The sequence below is a fragment of the Corvus kubaryi genome, unplaced genomic scaffold, assembly GCF_017639235.1.
Source record: "Corvus kubaryi isolate FWS band 111438036 unplaced genomic scaffold, C.kubaryi_AGA036_p1.0 37292, whole genome shotgun sequence".
NCBI classification, from domain to species: domain Eukaryota; kingdom Metazoa; phylum Chordata; class Aves; order Passeriformes; family Corvidae; genus Corvus; species Corvus kubaryi.
In genome coordinates this window covers 280,141-303,294 of record NW_024581091.1, presented here as the reverse complement: position 1 = coordinate 303,294, position 23,154 = coordinate 280,141, and the positions used below count along the sequence as shown (strand labels likewise).

The following is a 23,154-nucleotide window of genomic DNA, read 5'->3' as shown; positions in this document are numbered from 1 at the left end:
CGGGGGCGGCGGGCGGGCGGGCGGGCGGCGGCGGCGGGAGCGGCGCCCGGGGCCCGTCGGGCTGCGTGTCTGGCACACGACCCTCCTTAACACCCCTTATATACCCCGCGGGGAACAATCAAACCTACCCCCGGGGTCCCCCTCGCCCTGCCCGCCCCGCCCGCGACTCTTGTCGGGGGCGCCGCCGCCGCCGCGCCCCCCCCGCCGGGGCCCCATTGGCGCCTCGCGCTCGGCTGGAGCGTGCCGCTAATTTATTAATGAATGGGGAGGGGGGGGGGCGCGAGGCGCAGGCGGCCAATCCCCGCGCCCCGCATGCCACGCGCGCGCCCGGGGCCGGCTCCCTTTCAGCCGCTTCATTTACGGGCCCGGCAAGGAAAGGGAGGGAGAGAGGGAGGGATGGGGGGCTCCCCTTCAACCCCTCTCATTCCCGGGAGGGTTTCGCCTTCTGGGGTGACTTGGTGCTGTGGTAAAGGTGCATAGTTTCCTACACGGCTTGCTGGGGAGATGCTCCGGGCACGCGGCTGCTCCTTTTGCATCAGGGCAAACGCAAAGTGGGGGAAAGCCCTGCACTCCGGGCAGCTCAGTGCTGTCAGATACAACTCACAGGCACAACACAGGCTGGAGGAGACTTTATAAAAAAATCCCCAAAACACCGACTTGTCAGTGCACCAGGAAAACCTTCATTCCCTTTCACCACTCTTCTCTTCCAGCCCTCCCTCAGTGCAGAAAGCCCCCGGGAATGGCAGAGCCTGGTGACATGCCCGTGGGGTCGGCAGGCTGGCTCTGCTCCACACACCCCTTGGGGACACCTTCCACTATCCCAGGTTGCTCAAAGCCCTGTCTAACCTGGCCTTGGAAACTTCCGGGGATCCAGGGGCAGCCCCAACTTATCGGGGCAGCCTGTGCCAGGGTCTCCCCACCCTCACAGGGAAGAATTTTTTTCAATATCCCATCTAACTGTGCCCTCTGTCAGTGTGAAGCCATCCCCTCTTGTCCTGTCACTCCAAGCTCTTGTCAAAGATATGACAGTGAGAACATCCAAAACTGAAACCCCAGTGCACTCTCCTCTCTATATGGAAGCACTGTCAGAAAGGCACTTTGGGGGAGTTGGGCTTTGAAACAGAATTGTATTTGCAACCACTAGAAAAGCCCAAAACAGATGAAAGAGCTGAAACCTCTGCAGGCTCAGCACACCACAAACTCACACCCAAATCCGTCCCTCGCTCTTGCTGCCCTCTGAGTTTGTGGCCTTTGGGAGCAATTGAGGCCGGGCGAGTGCCTCAATCAGTATCTCTGTGACTCTATTAAACATTGTAGCATTCCCCTCACCTCCTTGTGAAAGAGGGGAGACACACAAAACCCATTGGCATCCTGGGAGAGTGACACAAAAGGACTTTATTTCTTTTTCAGCACCTTAAGGCACAAAGCAGAGTCCACCTGTGTGTGACAGGGCCAGCCCATCCCTCTGTCACCACCCTGCTTGCTGAGATTTCTGTCCTTCCAGTGCTGGTGGAAAGCGACAGAGAGGTGAGGCAGAGGTAGTGCTGTGGGTGCATAACCCATTGTGGTACCTTTCTGGGGTTCAGCCGGAAAGGCGCCACGATTCCTGCTGCCAGCCCCTACCATGCAGCGGTTTTTTTCTGTAGGGTTGAGCACAGGGTGACTGAGGACAGGTTGGCCACCGAGTCCTCACAGCTCTCGATAGGCACCTGTGTGGTCTGTGGGCAGAGCGAGGGCTGAGCTGCTCGGCCGAGAGTGGTGGGGAGAGGAGGTGGCGGGGGGAGAGGGAGTGAGATCAGGAGCAGGAATGCTGCTGCTGCTGCTGCCCACTGCCTGAACTGTCCTCCAAGGGTCAAACTGTTCAACTTCAGTCCCTTTGCCAGACTCAATCCTACTTTAGGGAACAAAAGCCCAAAGTAGGCAACGATCAAGAAATGGGAGCACAATGATTTAAGCTTATCACACACAGTCCAGAAATAAAGGACGCTGAGCTCGTGTGGGGGAGAGGGGGAGACCTTCAGAAGGGCTTTGTTTGCTGTAAGAAGATTGAACTCTGAGGCGACCCGATAGCCCTAAAAGTTTAGGGTCTGTGTTGCTGAGAGACCTTTGGGCACAGCCCATCCACACGTCGACCTCACAAGTTGAGAGCCGGCATTAATGGCCAGCCTGCCTCAGGTGAAGAGGGGCACGACATCCCGGGAAATGTGGGGACAAAGCTGTGGGGACAGGGTGGCCTGACCCCTCCCAGCCCTGCCTCCCTCACACCCAGAACCCTGTGGTGTCCTAAGTGTTCAGGGTCCCAGGGCTGCCCACACACATCAGGGTGCCCTGAATCCTGTGGTGCCCAGCCTTGGGCAGCACCTACAAACCCTGAGAGTGGGGTGGTTCTGCTCTTAAATGGGGTGTGAGAATATGTCCCCATGCAGCAGAGTACTGGGGTGTGCTGCAGAGGGGAGAAATCAAAAGTACTGCGGCGTGTGTGCCCCACGTCCTTCCCGGACACCCCGTGCACACTACAGTGAAAAGTGCCACAGGGAGGGACAGGATGAGAACCAGCCCCCCAACTCCCAAGCTGTATTAGCACATTTGGGGTTTGTTCTGGGATCAAGGCGAGGAGGGGTCCCCCCATAAGCGCTGTCCCGGCATCCTTCCGTGGCTCCCCCCACCGCAGCCCTCATCGGGGGCCGATTGTTCCCGACAGATTTGCATGGCAGGTGCAGGCCTGCAGAGCGATTTTGCAGTCCTGGGCCCCCCCCCCCCGCCAAGAGGGTTTGCCTCCCCCCCCTTGTGAAAAAAGGCCGCCGGTGCCCTCCTTTCCCATGAAGAAGAGAAGAAGCTTGAGGATCGCGTGAACACGCTTCAGTTTTCTTATTCTTTTCTATAGATGTGGGGAAAAGAACAGCCGATTGTGTGAAAAACCCAGTGCCTGCAAAAAGGGACATTGGCCATCCAGGCGAAGGTGCGCGAGGGAGAGCACTAATCGCTGAACCAGGAGACAAATACGATTACCAGCTCCGAGCCTTGAGTCAGAAAGTCTCATAGACTTTAAGATGTTAATCCCCAACATAATCCTTCCTTTGGCGTGTAGGAATAGTGCAGCCACAAGAGTTGTTTTGTTATTTATATTGGCGTTTAATAAAACTCAGCCAGTGGTGAATGGGCTGCCCACTCTCCAATGGTAATTAATTCCCTATTTCAGTGACCCAATTGTGCTGGGATAGAGCAGTGGGACAGTCCCACTGCCCCAACCCGCCTTTGTGCAGCTACACGGCTCTCGTGCTTCAACAGCTATGGAAACTCATTCTTTTGATGTCATTCAATGAGTTTTCCTTGGGCATCTTCTAAACTTCAAGGACCCTTTTCTTTCTTGAACGCCTGAAAAGCAGGACTAGCTTGACCACCTCTGTAGAATTTAATGATTTGGTGAAAGGGCCTTTTTTGGGGGGGGGGGGGAGTTGTGTAAGGAAAGAGAGAAAGAAAATTTGGCAGGCTGGCTATCAAACAGGGGGATATCCAAACTCAGGTGTGCCGAACTCACTCAGCTCCTAATTTATACAAGTCTTAAAAGCCACTTTTCCTTACTCAGAATACTTGGGGGCTTCTCTTAGTCAAGGCATTTCTAGAAGGGATTTGCCAGTGAGCAATAACTCTGTTTTACAGAGGTGAGTAAAGATACAAATGGTGTTTCAAGAAAGGATTTCCCTCAGAAAAGGGAAAAACACCTGGATATTTTTGCCCAGAAGGGGAAAAATACCAGATACCTGGAACAGGTTATTGGTATAAAGCGTGTCTGCAGGTTTATACTTTTTGACTGTGTGGTGATGTGGCTGAAAGCGAACACGTGAAGAACATGGAGTTATCCTGCAGAGCCACCCCGGTCCAGGCAGCCTCTTCTATGTCTTTATACACACTTCCAAAAAAAAAAAAAAAAGCCCTTCGCAAGTCACAAACAATTCAGGATTCAACTAAGAAAACACAGAGTGAACCATATGGCCGGGGTGGCTCGAGTTGGCTGCATTTTCCCTCAGACAAAGAAGGGATTGAGAGTTGAAGGAAAGGAGAAAAAAACCCAACTTTCCGGCTGATGAAGCTGTTGTCTGGAGGCAATGATCCCAAATCTCAAGGCTTTATTCCAGGCTCCGACTGAGACGTGATATGTCATATGATTAGCATCTTTCATATTTACAAGAGTAGTGCGGGCTGCCAGTCTTTAGAGAAAGGCGAGAGAAAGAAGGGGCATATGCTGAAATGGATTTAGCATTTGAAAGAGAGAAAAGAGAGCGGATAAATACACTTAAACGAGGATTTAGTTTTACTCCCGTTGAGTTCTAATGGCTTGTTGATTGAGATTTTAGGGAGCTGGGACAGAGGTGTCAGCAGTAATTTAAAGGCGCTATTGAGCCCTCCCCCGGCGGAAGGAGCCGGCGCTGCCCCTCAGGGCGGAGCGGTGCTGCGGCCGCTGTGGCGGGCTGGCGGGAGGGGCGCATCACCGCCAGGGCGGCTCCCTCCGCCGCGCGCGCGGCGCCATCTGGCGGCGGCGGGACCCGCGGGGGACTGAGGCACCCGGGATCAGGAAAATTGGGAAGCAAATGGGGAATTCCCGGTGTCTGGCACCTGTCAGAAGGGACACCACCGCAGCACTGCTCACAAGGACCGTCCAGCCTAGCCTCGAACACTTACAGGCATAGGGCAGCCACAGCTCCTCTGGGCAACCTGTGCCAGTGCCTCACTACTACCCGCACAGCAAAGAATTTATCCCTAATATCGAGCTAAACCTGTCCTCTGGCAGGTGAAGACATTCCCCCTTGTCCTGTCACTCCATGCCCTTGTGACAAGTTGCTCTCCAGCTCTCTTGAAGCCCCTGTAGGCACTGGAAGGGGCTTAAGGTTTTCCCAAGAGCTTGGGAAGGGGCCTTTTAATTGTTTTAGCCGAAGCTCCTTCCTGGATGTGACCTACCTGTAAATATGGAAGGTGACAGAATTGGTCTGAAGTACCATATTGTTTAATCCGAAGAACAATGAAATATCACTAAAACAATTAGCTACATTGTAAGGATAAAAGAATGTCACTTCTCAAGCAGCTAAAGTCACTCTATTTATGGTTATCAACCAAATGAAGTCACTTTATTCATTTTTACTCACATAAACACAAGTATCAGTGTTCTTTAAGCAGAAGTGTCAGTGCACTGAGATCCAAAAAAAAAATCCCACGTTAAATAAATACTAGATTAGCAATAGCTCTGGTAATTTTTACAGACAAGCAGTTAATATTTTGTTCACAAAATCAACACCTATTTTATTTTTCCTTTTTCTTACTCAGTTGTTCTTCCTGCCAATTCTCCGAGTAAGACTTGAGAATGTCATTTAGCTGCTGCTCGCACTGGCTTGCATGTTGTAATCCATTTTCCCATCCTAAAAGCAGCAATAAACAGGATAATTACGTCTCTCTTTACAGCATCCATCATGGAATCAGCCCCTGGCAATGCCACCATCTATTTCCCCAAGAGGACCAACTGGCTGTGATATTTCTGCTTGGAAAATGGTTCTTTGGAATCCAGTCACTAACAAGATGCTTTCTTTGATGTCAGCCAAGCAGGTAAGGTCCCATTACTGGATAAAAAGAGTTTGCAGGTAAAGCTGCAAACATGCAACTTGCACATTCTTGCATTTTCCTGCGATATATTAGATACTCTGTGTAGTATTAAAAATTAGAGTTTATATGTAATGAATGTAGTGGTTGCTCTAGTGTACATACCAGATATTTTATATGTTATTACACATATCATGTATATAAAACTTAAAGTGTATTATACATAGTCTAATTAAAGAAAATGAGGTGCACAATTTCAAAAACCCCCGAAAAGGAACTTACTACCTTTGCAGTGATGAATTACTCTTCCCCACAGCTTGTTCCTGCTCAGACAGGCCAGACTTCCCACAATCAGCAGGTGCCTCTTTGCCCTCGTTAGTGCCACGTTCATCCTCTTCTCCGAGTCTATGAACCCAAAGTGCCTCGTCCTGACACACGACAGGATGATGATTTCCCTCTCGGCGCCTTGGAACGCGTCCACCGTGGACACCTGGACAGGCTTGACTTCAAAAGCCTCAGAGTGAACCCCACTGAGCAAATTCTGAATCTGTGGGCAAAGAAACAGGGAAGGGGATGAGATTGGCTACTCAGTGTACAAGTACATTTCAGAAAATTGCTTTATTGATTTTTATTATTGATTTATTATACAAACCTTATACATCTGTGATTTATAAAGGGTAATCACACCGATAGCAGCTCCTTCTATTCCACTTGCAATCAGAGACTGGATGAGCTTGACTGTAAAATGAGCTTCTGCCATGTTATAAAAGCTGTTGTCTCTTTCAATCTGGAAAGAGGGAAGAAGATTCCCAAATTAGTTCACACCAACAATGTAAAAAGAAATGGAATGGAGGAAAAACTACAATATTGACTTCTTATGTAAGAAGTATAAAAGAAGTGTTGAGCAACTTACTTGCTCCATGCCATGAACGCTATAAAAGCACAGTGTGGGAAGCCATTCCAATAAAGGAGTCCTGTCCTCCTCAGAAATCCCATCTATGAGGTTCCCTTCATAGAACAGCTCGTTGGCGATGGCACTGAGGGCAGGGTGACAGCGGTACTGTGTCCGGAGAAGTATTGGGTTATGTCCCTAAAGAACGAGGATAGAGACATTAGGACTGGGAAGTGGGAAGTGTTCACATGGATGGAACTTGGAGCAACCTGGTCTAGTGGAAGGTGTCCCTGTTTATGGCAGGGGGGTTGGATTAGGTGACCTTTGAGGTCCCTTCCACCCCAAACCATTCTGTGATTTTATGATCTTTTGCAGTGCTGAAATACTGATCCTCTGACAGCTGAACCAGAATTCCCCTAGTGACTTCAGTGGACCTACAATTCCACTCTCCACCTTTTCCAAAGGTGTGTTTAGCAGCACCCACCATTAAGCAGAGCCGATCAAAAAGAGTCTGCTCCAATCCCTGCTCATGAACACTCTCAGACCCTTGAACAGTTGGTGGCAGTTGCTTGGGGTCTCCAACAAGGACAAGCTTTTCACACTGAAACCTAAATAAGAATGTGAAAAAACAAGGAAAGAAAAGTGTTCTAAAAAGGATGTTAAACTGTTCATAACCAAAGCATGTGCTGTGTTTCTGGATCACATTGCTTCCCATCAGCCTCCCTTCTCCACCCCAGTTTAATAACACCTAAGGGCAGGCCTCAATGTGAAATCACTCTTCTTGCTCTCTAAGGCGAGACCTCGGGGTTCATGTCCTTGAAAAGGTGTGGAGTTTGGCACTATTTGGAGCCTGTGTCCCTGCTGAAGCCCCACAGGAAGGCTGTACCTGGCGATGGGAAGGAGAGAAGCAGGTTCAGTCATCTGACTGCACTCATCCAGCATCACCACAGGAAACCTCAGCGCGTTCAGACAAGGGAAGGGGCAGGCAGCACACGTCACTCCAACCACTTTCACCTTCCATGAGCAAGGAGAAAATGGGTAGGCAAAAAGTTATGATCATTTCAAAGTTAAGATCATTTCAAAGTTAATCTCTGTGCAGCACATCTCCTCTGTGCAGGAGAATACACCTAAATTTATTTTTAGAAATAAGACACTAAGCTACACCTGTGGAATCAAACCTAACATTCACTTTATTTTTCAAAACCAGGAGAGGGGATTCCCAGTTTCCATTTGCTGTGCCCTGTGGATAAGACACAGCAAATCCCTGCTTTCCCATCTCATCTCTTTGACTGTACCTGTTGCAGAATAGTTTTATTGGTCCCCAGTTTATGCTGCTCAATGCTCTTCCTGACATACATTTTTTCAGCTGGAGTCAAATCTTCTTTCATGAGAGCAAGCAGCTCTTTCAACTGCTCATTTTCATTTCCTGACCCTGCATGTAAACTTCAAAGAAGATTTTGTAATATACATTACAGTAACTGAAAATAGCAGTTCTTGGAAAAAGAATCATACTTTATACATAACATCACTTTACAACAATGTGCTAACATACCCCAAATTGCTTCAGATCCCTCAAAGAGGTTTTCTTACCTATGGGGAAGAATTGCTTTCGTGATTTTCCTTATACTTCCCACTCTTATAAAATCCTCAAATCCAAGATCGAGCAGACTTTAAAGAAAGAGATGATAAAAATTACAGAAATGGAAAAAAGAAATATTGAAAACTTTAAAAGTGGTTTCAAAAGACACATCAGAACACGGAGGAACACAAACTTCGTTGATTAATGGGATGAAGTACCTCAGTAATTCAAGAAAATCAAAATAAATTACCTCATCATGATTTGCCTCAAAAATGCTTAATGCCTTGATGATTCCCCCCTCATAGTCTTCCACATGTATCTTCCCTTCCTTTTTCCTTCCAAACCTTGAGTTTTTTATTTCATATTAACTTCATGCTGAATTTTCATAAATCTGATTCTCTCTGCCGCTCCTTCCCCTACTGCTACATCTCAAAGATTCCTGAGCAGTATTACTTTGTCATGATGAATTTTAATAGTATATTTGATGAGAGTAAAGCCTAATATTGGTCTTCTGTAAATGTTTTGTGTAGCTTTCATTCTCTGAACTGTGCAAAAGAGCTGAGATAAAATTAAAGCCTGTGTGCGGCACTTTTTAGGGAAAGAAATCAATGTTTTTGATGTGTTTTACAGGAAATACCAATGCAATTATCACCACCATGCAAGTGCATTATTATAGTTTTTGGAAGAAGAGTCCGTAAAAACCTCAGTAACCCACCCCAGCAGTATCCTGTCCACAGCAACGTTGGTGGAAGAAGCAATGAGAAGTTTCCATGGAGTTGCCCTTGGACCCTGCACAGCTTCACTGCTTTCAAAGAGCTGCACGAGGAACAAGATCACCACAGACAGCAGGTAGCTCTTGCCAGCTCCAAAAACACCTGGTATTTTGGAAGAAAAAGCCCAAGTTATGAGTGAAAATTTCCTAGAAAGTTTGAATCAATTGCTTTAACTTCAGTTATGCTGTGATTCCTGTAAAAACATTGCATGGGCTTGCTTCAGCAGCTCCCAGTATCCAGGGGTAACCAGTTACCTTACACTTACAAAAACATGATAAACACATGATAAGAAGTGTTTTTAATATGAAAAGAAAGAAGCAGAAGACACTAAATAACTCTGATTTTGTGTATAGATATTTCTAGGAAAAACCTCTTATGCTTCTGTGAAATCCTGCAAAAGGCAGAATGAAAACTTAAGGAGCAAAAGCTCTGTGCTGACAGAATGGATGTATTAATGTCAAGGTCATTATCAGAGGGGCTGATTCTGGCATTTCGTATTAATGGCATGTCACATTAATCAGCATTTTTGCAAAGATGCTATAGCAGCAAATGTCACAATTCTTGGCTGTGTACCACGTATGATTGTGATGGGCAAGCTCTGATGTCCTTCCCCTGGTTTGAGGTTTTCACAGGAGGTCATCATCTGGGCTATGTGAATCAATGAAGTTGCTTGGTCTGGGTTCAGGGAGAACCTTTGGATCATCTCTTCAGCCACTCCCATTGCCACTTCAGAGCTCACAGGGCCAGATGTCATTGAGCGTTTCAGGCTCATGGCAGGCGGGGTAAATTTCCTTTTGTTCACTCTTTTCGTAGTGTTTTCAGAATTAAAATTCCTAAGAAACCAAAAAATAGCCAAAAGGTGTGATATGGTATCATTTGTATCTCGTGGTTCTGATATTTCTACTGAACTGCTGCTGTTTTATGACCTGCTCACAGTACCACAGAACAGTAACTCACATTTTCAGGAGATATGGGATTAGTGGTAACGTGGATGGATTGAAGTGCTCCTCCATGTTTCTTAAGGCTGCCAGCTCACCACTGGCATTACAAACCAGCAAGGCGTGAACACACACTGGAAATGCCACAGAAAAATAAAACGAGAAAGAAATTAAATGAGCCGAAATTTCAAAGCAGCTAAAGAAATGAATTATAAAATGCCAAAAGAGTAATTAAGTGATTCTATCTCCTTCATTAACAAAACAAAACAACCCCAAAGCTTTAGCTCTATTCAACAGCAAAACCAAGAAACTTTTGCAGAATGACAGATTTAATACATGGCTTTTTATATGAATATAAATTTTCCAGTGAGTTGTTCGAGATTTCTGTATTTTGTTTTTCAAGGACAGTAAAAGCATATTTCCATTACTTACACTCTGACAGTCAATTTGCACTGTATATTATATTATATAATTTACTACTTTCTTTATATTATTCTCATTTCTTCCCCACCCATTTGGAATTTACCAGCTACTTTGCAGGTTTAATTGTGTTACCTACTGTATTCAAACATACAAGGAAAAAAAATACTGTGAATTAAATCACGTGCAAGATTTTAGAAATTCTAAACTCATCCTTCATGGCTGGCTGGATTTTTCCATAGTTGTTTCCCACAGTTCTGAATGATTTGCTGTGGAACTCACTGCTTGATCTCCAGTTGGAGGGACTGTAGCCTTTCAGTGGTAGCAATTCTATTTCATTGTTGGAGGATGGTCCAAAGAAAGCACTGCTTGCAATGAAAGTATCGATGGGATCAAAGTTCAGAGTCTTTGAAACAACCCAGATGTCATCTGCCAAAAAAACCACAGAGTCCTCATAAGCTTCTCCTACTGCCACCCTTTAAATCTGATGTTTAAGATGTGCTTACCTTTGCTGTAGAGAGAAGAATGCTCCTTTCTGCTTAGTTTCAGGTATAATTTGGCTTTGGAGTCACCATCAAAGCTGGCAGGTGTATTCATAAATTTCTTGAACTTACTATACCGCTGTGTTGGAATTTCAAAGGCTTTCCTGGGAAATTGTAATTTAAAAAAAAAAAAAAAGTATGTAAACAGTCGACATATTTTAGATTCAGCACCAAAAATAAGAAACCTCCACAGATTGGACCAAGTGGTTGTACATCATCTTCCATTAACAAGTTTTAAATACATTTATCTTGACTGCAAAATTCCCTCATATTCAGACACAATTAAATTGTTTCCTCTACAGTTTAACAGCACAGAATAGCCTTTGAGATGACTTCTGGCATTAAAATTAGAATCTTGTAGAGAATAAATCAAATTCTCTGACTGATGATTAAATGAACAATAATTCAAATGTAACAGTTGTAACATTTGATGAAATTTGCTGGTCAGCAGTTTTGATTCTTGCTAAAAAGAAATACCATTGCTATCAATATTTTTCCTTCACTAATTTGGCTCTTGCATTTCTTTACAGAAAGAAATCTTTACTCTTCAAATATAATGAAAACGTGCTAAATGCTGCTGAAATCCCAAGCTAGTGGAATATTTATAGTCCCTGAATTCACACAGCACTTGAGAGAAGTGCACAGCATTTCAGGATACCTCACCAAAAGCTGACATTCCTCATAGACAGCAATCTTTTGACTCCTGAGGTATGTCCCAATACTTTTTGTATCATGGAGCACTGCGCTCGGTCTGGATTTTGTCTGTGTGGGATTCACATCTTCAATCCACTTGAAAAAGGAACACTGCTCAGCTTTTGGGGCATCACAGGCATAGAACAAACGACCCTGCAAGGGAAGGGAGGGGAAAAAAAAGTCCATGAGCACTAAAACAAGCAAGAAGAAAAGAGAAAGCAGTGGACCAACACCTTCACCCCAGAAGTGTAAAAACACAAGGAATAAACAGCACCTTGTTTTGACCTTCTTTTTTAACCATCACCAGCTTAGCAGGGTGCATGTGGTTGCAGAGTGGAGCGCAGCTTCCTTGGCTCTGGCTTTGCCTGTCCTTCACTGTAGTGTAAAATGATATATCCACTTTGGAGAGGGCATTGTGCAGTCTCTGGGCCAACTCAAACAGCATTACGTTCAATTGCTCTTGGTTAGGAAAGGAGAACAACAGAATCATTAGCACAGCCTTAAAATGCTTACACAGGTACACAACACTCAAACAAGTCTATTTTCATTGGAAGATTTCCATCCCAAATCAAAATATTTAATCTGAAATATAAAATAAACCATATGACCTGCAAAATCCACTCATTGGAAAAACTTAGGGGGAAAAAAAAGCTTAGGAATCTTAAGACAGGAAAACTGCAGGAGGTTACATAGTTGAACAGAAGTGTACTGTCCTTTTGATTTGTCTTTGCAGTGTTGGGGAGTACATGGAATCTTTGGGTATAGACTGAATATATTTCAGTATATATATAAAAAATCAAATGTACCCTGTTGTTCTAATGCGCAATGCTTAAAAATGACAGCATTTCACAGAGCACAGTGTGAGACTTACCTGTCAGAGCAGCTTTAAAAACCTGTTTGTATTGAGTGTGAGACTGAAACACAGCTGGGATGGAAATCTTTCTTTTAGGAAGATTAGCATGTTTCACTTTATCCGCAGGAGGAAAAGACAACTCAGAAATTGTTATGTCCTAAAAAGACCCAGGAAAAGAAACCATTAAAAACTGCAAGGCCTTGAATGAGACAAATTTTGCAGATTCGTAAAATTACATTTCCCTAGAGCTTGGGCTGCCATTTAGGATGCACCATGAGATTAAAATTTGCCCCTTGCCAAACAGCCTGCATTTATAATAACACAGATAATACTTCCAAAGGCTTTAAAGAAAACTGTGTAGTTCAAAATCATGTTTTTCACCACTAGGCATGGGAAAGGAGCACATAAACCCCATTTTAAACACCATTTTTGCACAGAAATCAATTAATTATAACTGTCTTCATAAGGTTTTTAAGTCCAGTATTTATGGATTTTACATATATATATATACACATATATATTTGTATAAAAACACACACGATGTGTATACCAGTGTATTTATGAAATATATTAGTTATTTCCTCACCTCTACTTCACACAAATACTGTACTGGACAGACAGTATTAAAGAACCAAAAAACATTAAAATAAAGGGAAAAGCCAACATTTTCTTCAACTCTCAAAACCATCTGACAACTTTAAAAACCTGACTTGTGGTTGGTTTGGTGTTTCCCCCCAATTTACTCCATTTGTCTACTGGTCACAAACAGCTGTGCTAAATTTTTAGGTGCTTATTCAAAGCCATAACTTGACTTCTACACAACTAAAACGGAAGGAATTTATAATATTTTGAAGTCAGAGATGATGCCTTGAAGCAAAAAGAGGTGTTCATTAAAATGATGCTCATACCACAATTAAGAAAAGCCCTTCGTGCACACAATTTCTTACTAATTACAGATGACAAAACAGCCCAACAGCTTTTCTTTCATCTTCCTGCCATCAACATTCAGATTAAAAATTTAAATCTGGCACTGTGTGTGCCAAGGAATTACCTTTACAAAGCATTAGTCACAGGACTTTAAAAAATACATGTTTTTCTGTCACTAGTGGTAGCAACATTGCATCATACTGATAACGCCTTGCAGGAAATCAGATAAATGCCGTCACTTTGGCCAGAGGAATGTGTTTGTGTCAGTGATAGCTGTGTTTGCTTGAACAGTTACACACCTGGCTGTCTGCTGTTCCACTGTGGCAGCTCAGGTGACTCAACACCTTTTGTGTGGCTGCAGCCAAAGGTGTCTGCCTTAAGTGCAGGGAAAGTACCTTCCCCTCTGAAACCAGATCTGGGTGGCTGCTGTTTGCACAGCGTTCCCCAGCTGAGCTCCTGGCTGGCAGCAGCAGTGCAGAGCTGGGAGCACTTGGATTCATGGCTCTGCCCTCTCCTGTGTCACCCGGCAGCATTCTGAGGACACTCTGGGCACAGATGTCATCATTCTCTTCCCCGTCAGTGCTGTTTTCAGGGATCAGATCTCTCTGAGCACTGTTTTGATACTTCAGCCACTTGCTTTGTCTGTGTTGGGCAGTCAGATTAGGGAGCACTGGTGGTACAGATCCCCTTTGTCTGTCTTCTGTGTACTCCCCAAACACAGAGGTTTCGTAACTCCTGTCCTCGGGGCCAGGAGCACTCCAAGGAAATGCCACTGACTCGCTGCACAAATTGCCTCCTGAAGAGCCCAAAGATCGCTGGACCTCCTCGCTCTCAGTGAGGTAAAACACGTCAGGAGTCTCCTCGGTGACAGGAAGAGTGACAAAAGGAGTTCGTGGTTTCACCATGGGCTTCAATCTTGGGAGGCTGCATTCCTCTGGAGAGCTGGATTTCTCCCGGGCTGTGGGCAAATTACAGCTTACTTCTAGCACCTAGGGATGGCACTTCAGGTGTACAAAAAGATAAGGAAGGAATTCTAAGTTCTTCCTTTTACATCCTGTCTTCTAACTGGGAAGCTCTCTGGATTGTGCCCGTGCAGTATTACACTAAAACTCCAAACACCATGATGGATTTTGTGTGATTCTTTTAATCAATTTTAATTATTTTAAATCCCCATATTCAGAACACATTATGTAGCCACTCTGTTTGTATAAAAGACTGTTATTTAACATGGCTGTGTTTTGGAGGTTATTAATCTGATGTCACTGACAGCTGCCAACTAGAAAACACCCAGTTTAACATTTGCTGCTTTTTCCAAAAGATAACCCACAAAACTATGAATTAATATTAAATAATGCAGATTAGTAAGCTCTTAGTACCAAAAAGCATCCTTTTGACTAAATTAACTATCAATAGTTACAGTCATTGATAGGTGTCAAATGAAGTAGGTCAAAGGACAGCTGAATATGGAAGACAACGAAAAGTAGGTAAACAAAAACCTAAATATGATTTAGAAGCTTAGCTTACAGCCTTTTTGCCCCCAAATCAGAAGCTGATTTTTTAAAATAAAACTAAATCCCTCTACTGAAGTCTCTTTTAGGAGAATATAATTGGCAAAGTAACTGTCTATGATAGCCCAATTTGTTGTGCTTCAAGCATGCTCAGAGATTTTCCAGGTAAAACAGTGTGAAGTGCCAGTATAAACTGTAAATTCTTACTGAAAAAAAAGTCTGGGAGTTCTGGTTCACTTGGTAAGAACCCATGTGTCAGGGGCTCCCGGATGTCTCCAATAGTCTCCTCATTTCCTGAAGCTGGAGAAACTGTAGAGTCTGGATCAAGTGGGGAAGTCAGTGCTGATGAAATCTACAGGTGAAGAATTAACATGTCCAGTGAATGACTGGGAAAAACCCCTGATTACAGCTCTTTTCACCACTATTCCCTCTCTCGTGATTCTAAACAACTGAAATGTCTCTCAGAGTTCAGCTAAAACATCTTCAAAAATAAGAAATTGCCATGAGCACACAGGAAATAAAACCAAAACTATCTGCAAGAGACAGTCAATCCAGACCTTGCCAGGTTCCCAGGCAGTCCGCTGGGCTTGTCTCAGGTCAGAGTGTGAGGGTGAGCCTGACACTGTCCATGGTGGCACTTCAGGATACACATCCAATGCCAGTGCTAGGAAAAACAGATGAAGCACTGAAGTCATGCAGAAATTTTGAGGCCAATCACTGCCCTTCTTCTTTTACTTTCACTTACAGGATTCATTTATTCCTGGCTCTTCAATAGCATCAGGCTTCATTTGAAAATTCCCTTCTCTGATAACATCAACATCATTGTTATGAAGGCTCCTGGAACCTGGAGACTTTATGAAAAAAAACCCATAAGCAAAAGCTTGTTAGAAATTAAACTGTTTATCTTCTTTTTTTCAAAGTGCAGCTGATCACAGGAGCAGAAAATACCAAGTCACACATTACGAAGCTCTATGGCAAAGGTAAGTAAAAATAATTGATTTTGCTATGATTGTAGCAGTCTAAAAATGAACTATTTTCTATCCTAAATTGACAGGATACTTTCTTGCACTAAGGTTAGTACAGATAACTAAACAAAAAAATGTTTTACCTGTCTGAAGCCATAAAGGTCATAATTCCTCGAAAAGAGGGGTGAGAAAAATGTCTCAGCTGCAAAGTCCATGTTCTCCAGGTGCTGCTGCCATCCTAGCTGGGAGCATGGAGCTCTCAACATGACCTCACTAGCTGCTGATCCTTTCACTTGGTGCCCTTGGAAGGCAACAGGCTACACAAGGCATTGGAATTATCACTAACAGGAAGTGAAAACTGCTCTGCAACTATCTACAGAGGTACTTTGTGTACATGCAACAAAAACAACCTGGTGGGAACTGCAGAAGAGAAACAAAAAAGTCTGGGTTTTTTTCCTTGTAATTTGAGTTTAAAACACTCCCTGGGAAACTTCCCACAGTGAACTGTACTAAAAATTATGAGAACTGGTTAAAATTTTATTAGGACTTATTGTAATATATTATAATTAGCAAACCATTTAACTGAAATTTAGGAAACACTGTTAATTATACTTCAGTTCCACAGAAACGGTACCTTTGGTTGCCAGTCAGATGTCCCAGGGTCTCTTTGGGCTGCTGCTATTGGTACAATATATGCCTCTGTCTTCTGTAATAAACTGTCCACACAGTTGGGCTGCATAGAAAAGTATCAGAACCTAATTAGTCTAACAATTTAATAACCATTTAAAGTGAAAATTTAGGCTAAGAAATGTCTTGTATTTATACAAAGGAAGCAGTTTCAGTTACAGCCTTTTTATTTGGAAGCCAGGACCATCCATGACAGGATAAGAAACTATATTTGCTTTTCAAACAGGACAGGAAAAAAAGAAAGATTTGATCTAAAATCTTTCTTTAAGCTTTAGATGGATTGAAAAAGAAAAAGGGCTGTTAACAGCACTGGATAAAAATCAATGTAAATCATCAAACACAAACAGTTGTCCCAGTATATTTCAACCTGAATGCTAAAATTCCAAGGAAAGCCATGTATTTAAAATGACAGTGAAAAAAAATAGGTGGTAAAAGATGGGGTAGGGAAGGAGAAGTAAGTACCAGACATATTAATGGAATATTAAACATTACTAAATACTAAAATTTGCATTATGTTTCTTGTTATACATGAGGCCTCCTGAATATTGGCAAGAGGACATCCTCTGTTTATTACCAGCTTCAGAAACAATGCCTCTAAGCAATTTGTAGCTCAACCTCTATGGTTCCATAAACCAAGAATTTTATTCCAGGAGCCAGGTGGAAAATGAATTTATCTTGTACAGATAAATATATGTAGTCAAAAACTGGTTACCATAAGGCCAGGAGAATCAAAGTATGAACAGGAAGATGCCTGTAAACTTTCTGAGTAAGGCATTTCTGTAAACTCTTTTGTAGCTACAAGAGATGGAAAAGCACAGTGAGTTACAGTCAACAGTCTGGATTTTTTTAATTGAAAACATCTGAATATTTACTGGTCTTGCAAACCTTACCCATGCAATGAATTGCACAGTTAGGATTTAACTGAATGAGAGCAAACAGAGACAGACATGGAGCTCACAATGTTGCTTTACACAGTAAAAATTGCACAAGGGAACCTACATAAACATCATTCCAAGAGCATTTCTAAATATGAGGAGAAATGAGAGTACAGAAGTCAAACAGCTACAGCCATACAGAATTCACTTTAAAATACAAGCTGACCGAACCTTCATCCTTCTCAAGGGGTTCAAGTGTCTCCTTAGAAGCCTCTGTTTCACAGAACATGCTGTTACTTTCCTCCATCTTTTGCAAGCTCTCTAATGCTGTGCTATGCTGAGTCAAAGCTCTCAGAAGAGTGATATCATTCACCAAATCTGGGAGACCTGAGGAATTCTCAGCCACTGCTGTGCACTTCAGGCAATCCACCCCTGTTGTTTCACCTTTGTAGGCTTCAGGAGATGCATTTTCCAACTCAGTGTCTCCTACTGCTGTTTCCTCTGGAGATGAATAACCTGTTCCTAAAGGATCTGATTTTTGTGACAAAGCCAGCAGAGGGCTACCTGGTTTAATGTCATCACTCTTAGTACCCCAGAAGTGCTCTGAGCCAACATCTGGGGATTCCATGCACCCAAACTGTGTAACTCCTTCCTCAGTCTTTTTGTCCATGGCAGAAATCATTCTGCTGGGAGAAATACCTGGAATACTTCCAGTTGCCTCAAACACACTGGTTTCAGGGTGACATTCATTAACAATGGTGTCACCAGGCAAGAGATCAGAGTGCTGGTTTCTTATCCCTAATGTGCCACTAATGGTGAGTGCTGCACAGCCATCCAGATACTCCTCATTGTTTGTGGCTTCAAAACTTGATTGACTCTCATTGATCTCTTTTATGTTGTGTCCATCACTTAAAAGTGCCACTTCAGTTGTGGTCTGGTTTGCAGAGTCTTCTGCAGTTCTCCTGGCATCACTGTCACAAAGCTGCGGTGGTGTACCCCCATCTCCATCAAAACTTGAACATTTGACTTCATTTTTGCTGTGTGTCTCTACTTCACAGCAAGAATGAAGCCTCGAGGCAGCATCTTGTGCTACATCTTCCCCCTGTAGGCAACCTGGGCTCTGTGAAGGCGTGTCTCCCTCAGCGAGCTCCTTCACTTCTCTTTCACACATGTCTTCATTGTCTGTGTCATTAAAATCAAAAGTCTCCATTAGGCTAAAGTTAACCTCCATCAGCTCCTCATCTGAACTACAGTCTTTGCCATGCAAACTGAACTCTTCCTTCACAACTCCAGCTTCTGTCAATGTCACATCCCCAGAGAGCTCCGGGTCACTAGACACTCCCTCTGAATTTTGTCTTGGATGAAGCTCACTCTGCATCTCTACAGATAAATTCTCTCTAAGCTTGTCAGTCCCTGAATGCTGCTCCCTGTATCCAAAGGGATTGTTTTCAAAGGTGGTTGGACTTGCTGAACGTGAAATGTCACCTGAGGATGGAACAAACTGACTGTCACTCATTCTACTTACGGTGCACTCAGGTAGGAAGCAACTATCAGTGTCGCAGTGATCTTGTAAACCTTGTCTTAAATTATTTACCTTTTCGTCTTGTCTCTGTCCTGTGACGACTTCAGCACCAGCTTGTTCAGCTGAATTTGGAAGCATTTCAGCATTCCAGTCCTTTTTATCACTTCCAGTGCCCTGCGTAAAAGGCAGGCGCTGAGTATCTGGAATAAGTCCTTTGGCAGGGTTGCCTGAAAAAGCTGCTAGGACAGGGCTTTCTTTGTCATGTAAATCTGCATTTTCTGCTGTCTGAAATGTGGAAAGACAACCTGTGACTCCAGATGTTTGCTCTCTGTGTCCTTGCGCTGGTTTAGACTTCAGGAGAGCAATTATCTGTGCTGTGCTCCTGATGTGGTGGGACACTGCCCTGGGACCAGTGGGCCCAGTAAGGAGAGGGGATTCTGTCTTCACAACAAATTGATCAGAGTTTTCCTTCTCTGTCTCCTCACAGCTGTCAGTAAATGGAGCTGAAAGCAGGGAGGACACAGACATGTGTTCTCTGCCTCTGTCCTTACATCCCTCTTCCTGAAAGCCTGCAGAGGGATTTGTTTCTGCATCCTTCTTGCGAATCGTAGAGAATAATGGAGAGCTGATATAAAACTGGGATGGAAAACTCCCTTGGCACTGCTTAGATAAAGGCAACACTGTTGGTTTTTCTTCATCTTCCACTGCTGGTATTTTCTTCTCAACTTGGCGTGGCCCTTGGAACCCCTAGGAGACAAATTTTAAATTAATCCACGTTTTGTAATCGAATGTTGAAAATGGGGCACACTCCATGAACTATATTCTGACCAAATGGCCTGAAAATATATTCTGATCAAATCCAAATGGGGATTCCACAGGTGCATAGAAAAAACCTCAAGCCCTTGTGATTCTTACTTCAGGCTCAGCAACAGCAATCCTGCTAAACCAAATTTCCTAAGTGTGGAAAAAACACCTACAGGGGACACATTCTGGATTACAGCTCAATTTAAAAAAAAAGAAAAAAAGAGCAGGAAGAAATGATGTATATATTTACCATTCATGAGAATATGTGTCCCTTGTGTTTTAAAATACATGTAAATACGAGACATAAAAACTTGGAACAAAAACGCACCGTAAACTTCCTTTTCAAGCCAACAGGGAGATGTCTCGGGGGCAGAAGACTGGGTTTTACACCATTTCTATCCACTGCTGGAGTTTCTGCTTTCCTTGGCTGATCTTCAGAAGGCTTTTCACTCACTTTGACTGCTTCAACTGTGATTAAATATCGCTCACTTTCTAAATCATCTCCAGGAGTCACCTGGAAAGGAGAGTGCAGCAGTGTGTACATAATAGTACTATATAAGAAACAAATATATATATATAATTATTTTAAATAAATATAGTCTTTCAAGTACTTACATGTAAAAAATGCAGGTACTTACACCTACTGTATCATAGATGCCATATAATACTTTTACTTATATATATATTCTAAAAAGCATTAGCACTTAGCTTCAATGGTTTTTTCACATATCACTGTAATACACTGTTTTTACCCCAAAGGAAGAAAAATCCCATGAAACCTTCTGCAGAAACAGTAAGATTTATCAATAAATAGAAGCTGTTTTCCCTTTCAATTATTTGCACTGTAGCAGAATTTTATACCAACAACAAGAAAAATTACTATTTTAGCTACCAAACAAGTTAAGTTTGAAATTTTTCCTGAAAGACAAACCACAATCAGATATAAAAATAACAACTCCGAACAAAATATACCTGAGATTTTATAAAAATACTCTCCAGACATTGTCCTTTATCATCAAACAAGGTAGCCTGCAATATAAAAATAAGATTTTAAACAACCAGTTATTTCACAGATCAACTAGACTGCCACCGGCAGTCCAGCAGTAGCAGATGATATTAAATCCAACAGTGTTAAGTCTGAATTTTCACCTGATTTCTGCCAGTTCTAACCCTCAGAATTCCATCTTGCCATGTTTTTGATTTTTTCATCTTTTGGTGAGTGTATAATACCTGTTTTAAATAGGTAAAATGTTGAAAAAGTAACAAGTAAGAAAATGTTCAAATACTTCAGCAGCTCCAGTCTTTAAAGTTATTCCTACTTAATTGTACAGAGTGTTAAAAATCACTCACAGTAAATTCTTGAGAGGCCATTGTTTTGGCAACACAGTCATCCAACACCTTATTTCACAGATATCCACATCTTCCCACAGCCTGAGAGACAGGGAAACGTTCAGGATGCACCAGAACTGTGAAGGAAAGGTATGGACAAAAAATTACTTATCTTTTCCCCTCAAAAGAAAAGAGTTAGATGAAAGACAGTATCGAACCAGTAGATAGCAAAGCAGGGGTAAAGCTGCTGTGGGCATTTTAAAGAGAAACCTCAAAACCAATCTAACAGACTGCTGGTAACAAAAATCGCTTTTTTTAATAGATGTCAAGATATTTTCTAGCTTTTATGCGAATTCATTTGTTTAAATGAATGGCCGGCAACTCTCAATACTCTTATTCGGAATTACCTGAATTAAAAATTTACTTGCAGAAAAAAAACCAAAAGAAAACCAGAGAAGCCGTCACCAGAAGGATTTTGTCACAGGTGCGGAGTTGGTCACGCATGTTTAACTCATGCAAAAAATAACTGACTCTCCAAACCAGCCCCCCGTGAAGCCAAACCTCTTTGCATATTTAAAGCTAGACCGCAGTAAATTTTAAAATAAAATTCTATATACTCTGGATTAGGGAGAAACAGTTTATATGACGAAAGGGGAAAAGATTCGCGCTGTTTCCTATGGCTGTCACCTCCTTGGGTGCTTCATAAGGTGAAACTCCCTGGAAACGGCCACCGCTTTTAGGACAGACTTATTCCTCGAGTTGTTAGAGCAGTTGGATCAATGCGAACGCTTAGGATGAGTGCCGAGGGAATGCCACGGGCACTGGGACGCGCCGAACACACGGACACGCCGCTGTCAAACCCGCTGCCTCCACACAGCCCCCTCCCAGCCCTTCATTCACCAGCACTCCCTTCAGCGCCAGCGCCGCCTCCCAGGGCGGTGCCCCGAGGGACCGCCACCGTAGCCCCCGCCACTCCCGGGGGGCCGGGCGCACTCCCCGATCCTACCCAGCGGCTCCGGGATCGGGATCACGGTGACAGCCGCAGCCTTTCCGAACTTCCCGCCGCAGCGCCCCGCCTGACGTCACGGCGCCGCGACGCCCCGCGAGGAGGAAGTCACGTGCCCCCAAAGCCGGGCGCGCCCCCGACGCCGCCGCGCACGCGCGGGCGCCGCCGCGGGGCTTTTTTTTTCCCCCCTTGGAAAGGGGGGGAGCGGGCAGCGCGTCGTGCCGGGATTGACGGGGACGGTGGTAGAGCCGGAGCCGCGGAGGAGCCGGGCGGAGCTGTGCCGGTGTCGCCGCGGCGGCGGCGGCAGGTCAGTGGCCGGGGAGGGGCTATGGGTTTGCCGGTTGCAGCGGCGGCGGCGGCGGCGCAGACAGGGGGCGCTGTCGCCCCCTCCCCGTCTTTCCCGCCGCCCGCGCGCAGCTTCCCCCCTGAGCCCCCCGCGCGCTCCCCTCACGGCCGGGGCGGGGGGGCTGCGTCGGTCCTCTCGGGTCATCGCTCCCCGCCGGCATCGCACTGTAACCTTTGCCCGGCCTTTGCCCGCCCCGGGCATCCTCTTCTCCCGGTGCCCGCTGCTCCCGACGCGTGTGGCGCCTTCCTGAGGGCTCGTCACCGCCCCCGGGCGCTGAGGTGGCTTTGCCCGCAAGTGATGCGCAGGTGACTCTCCGTCCAGCAGCTCTGCTGCTTGTTCAGTTCTTTAATCACCTGCTTTTCCCAACAGGGAAGAACCAGAAATTAGTTCTCAGATCACAAAATTCAGCTGTGTTTCTTGAGGGTGAGATATGGTGAGGTAAAGGAGCTGGGCTGCCCTTTTGGGCAGAGTCTGCTGCTGGCATATATTTTACTTATAACCACATAATCGCTCGTGTTGGGAAAAGACCTCTGAGATCGAGTCCAGCCTTTGACCGATCACCACCTTGTCAACCAGACCATGGCACTAAGTCCCATGTCCAGTCTTGGAACACAAATAAATCCACACTGCCCCTCCTGGGATGACAGAGGGAAGGGCACAACTGGCACACAGGGATGTGTCTCCCTGTGTGTGCGAACAGCCTTAACACTCATCACTGTCAAGCTTTTTCTCTTTCTGGCACACTAGTTTCATGAATATATTAAATACCTTACAACTGCGTTTAAAATGATGTATTTGTTTCATTGCTTATAATGGGAGAGGAAAAGAAGAAGGTTCTCTGGGTTTGGGTTAAGAAATTTGTGCTGGCCCCCATCTAGTAACTCCTGTCCTTTGTTACCTCACTTT

General features: G+C 44.3%; 3 protein-coding genes and 1 long non-coding RNA gene across 9 annotated transcripts in view; 2 read left to right on the top strand and 2 right to left on the bottom strand.

The window, feature by feature from the left end:
- The window catches only part of NEUROG2 (neurogenin 2), a 1,795-nt gene extending 1,579 nt beyond the window's left edge, over positions 1-216 (bottom strand). The window contains exon 1 of the mRNA XM_042026775.1: positions 129-216. Coding sequence (XP_041882709.1) covers positions 129-216 — 88 coding nt within the window. The remainder of the gene's footprint in view (positions 1-128) is intronic.
- A 693-nt stretch (positions 217-909) lies between these two features.
- Positions 910-9,610, top strand: LOC121663946. Of its 2 annotated transcripts, none has more exons than XR_006015823.1 (4): positions 910-1,527; positions 2,885-5,595; positions 8,691-8,909; positions 9,466-9,610. It is a non-coding gene; the product is annotated as an uncharacterized LOC121663946 (long non-coding RNA). The 2 variants fall into 2 exon arrangements; XR_006015824.1 differs by having other exon boundaries at positions 9,456-9,610.
- On the bottom strand, positions 5,091-21,991 carry ZGRF1 (zinc finger GRF-type containing 1). 5 transcript variants are annotated; one of them, XM_042026828.1, is made up of 29 exons: positions 21,903-21,991; positions 20,918-21,033; positions 20,717-20,797; positions 20,540-20,596; positions 19,896-20,081; positions 17,473-19,510; positions 17,079-17,161; positions 16,314-16,412; positions 15,823-15,996; positions 15,460-15,565; positions 15,272-15,378; positions 14,922-15,066; positions 13,506-14,164; positions 12,298-12,436; positions 11,701-11,885; positions 11,392-11,579; positions 10,698-10,837; positions 10,474-10,620; positions 9,791-9,905; positions 9,407-9,666; positions 8,776-8,935; positions 8,072-8,149; positions 7,777-7,924; positions 7,368-7,495; positions 6,966-7,089; positions 6,503-6,679; positions 6,242-6,376; positions 5,875-6,136; positions 5,091-5,411 (listed from the first exon to the last, which is right to left on the bottom strand). In XM_042026828.1, the coding sequence occupies exons 2-29, from the start codon at positions 20,936-20,938 to the stop codon at positions 5,296-5,298; spliced, it is 6,258 nt and encodes a 2,085-aa protein (XP_041882762.1). In that variant the 5' UTR covers positions 20,939-21,033; positions 21,903-21,991; the 3' UTR covers positions 5,091-5,295. The 5 variants fall into 5 exon arrangements, with proteins under 5 accessions (XP_041882762.1, XP_041882764.1, XP_041882765.1 ...); XM_042026830.1 differs by lacking the exon at positions 15,823-15,996; XM_042026831.1 differs by lacking the exon at positions 17,079-17,161 and having other exon boundaries at positions 18,836-19,510.
- LARP7 (La ribonucleoprotein 7, transcriptional regulator) overlaps positions 11,264-23,154 on the top strand; it is a 35,035-nt gene continuing 23,144 nt past the window's right edge. Inside the window, exons 1-2 of the mRNA XM_042026849.1 lie at positions 11,264-11,441; positions 15,635-15,694. The gene's annotated coding sequence lies outside the window, so the exon portion shown is untranslated. The remainder of the gene's footprint in view (positions 11,442-15,634; positions 15,695-23,154) is intronic.

Coding starts and splice junctions, on each gene's coding strand:
- ZGRF1 (XM_042026828.1), bottom strand. CDS start 20,938: ATGGCCTCTCAAGAATTTACT. Junction 14,165..14,921: donor ACTCCCAGACTTTTTTTTCA/GTAAGAATTTAC, acceptor ATTTGCCCACAG/CCCGGGAGAAATCCAGCTCT. Junction 7,925..8,071: donor AAAGCAATTCTTCCCCATAG/GTAAGAAAACCT, acceptor TCTTCTTTGAAG/TTTACATGCAGGGTCAGGAA.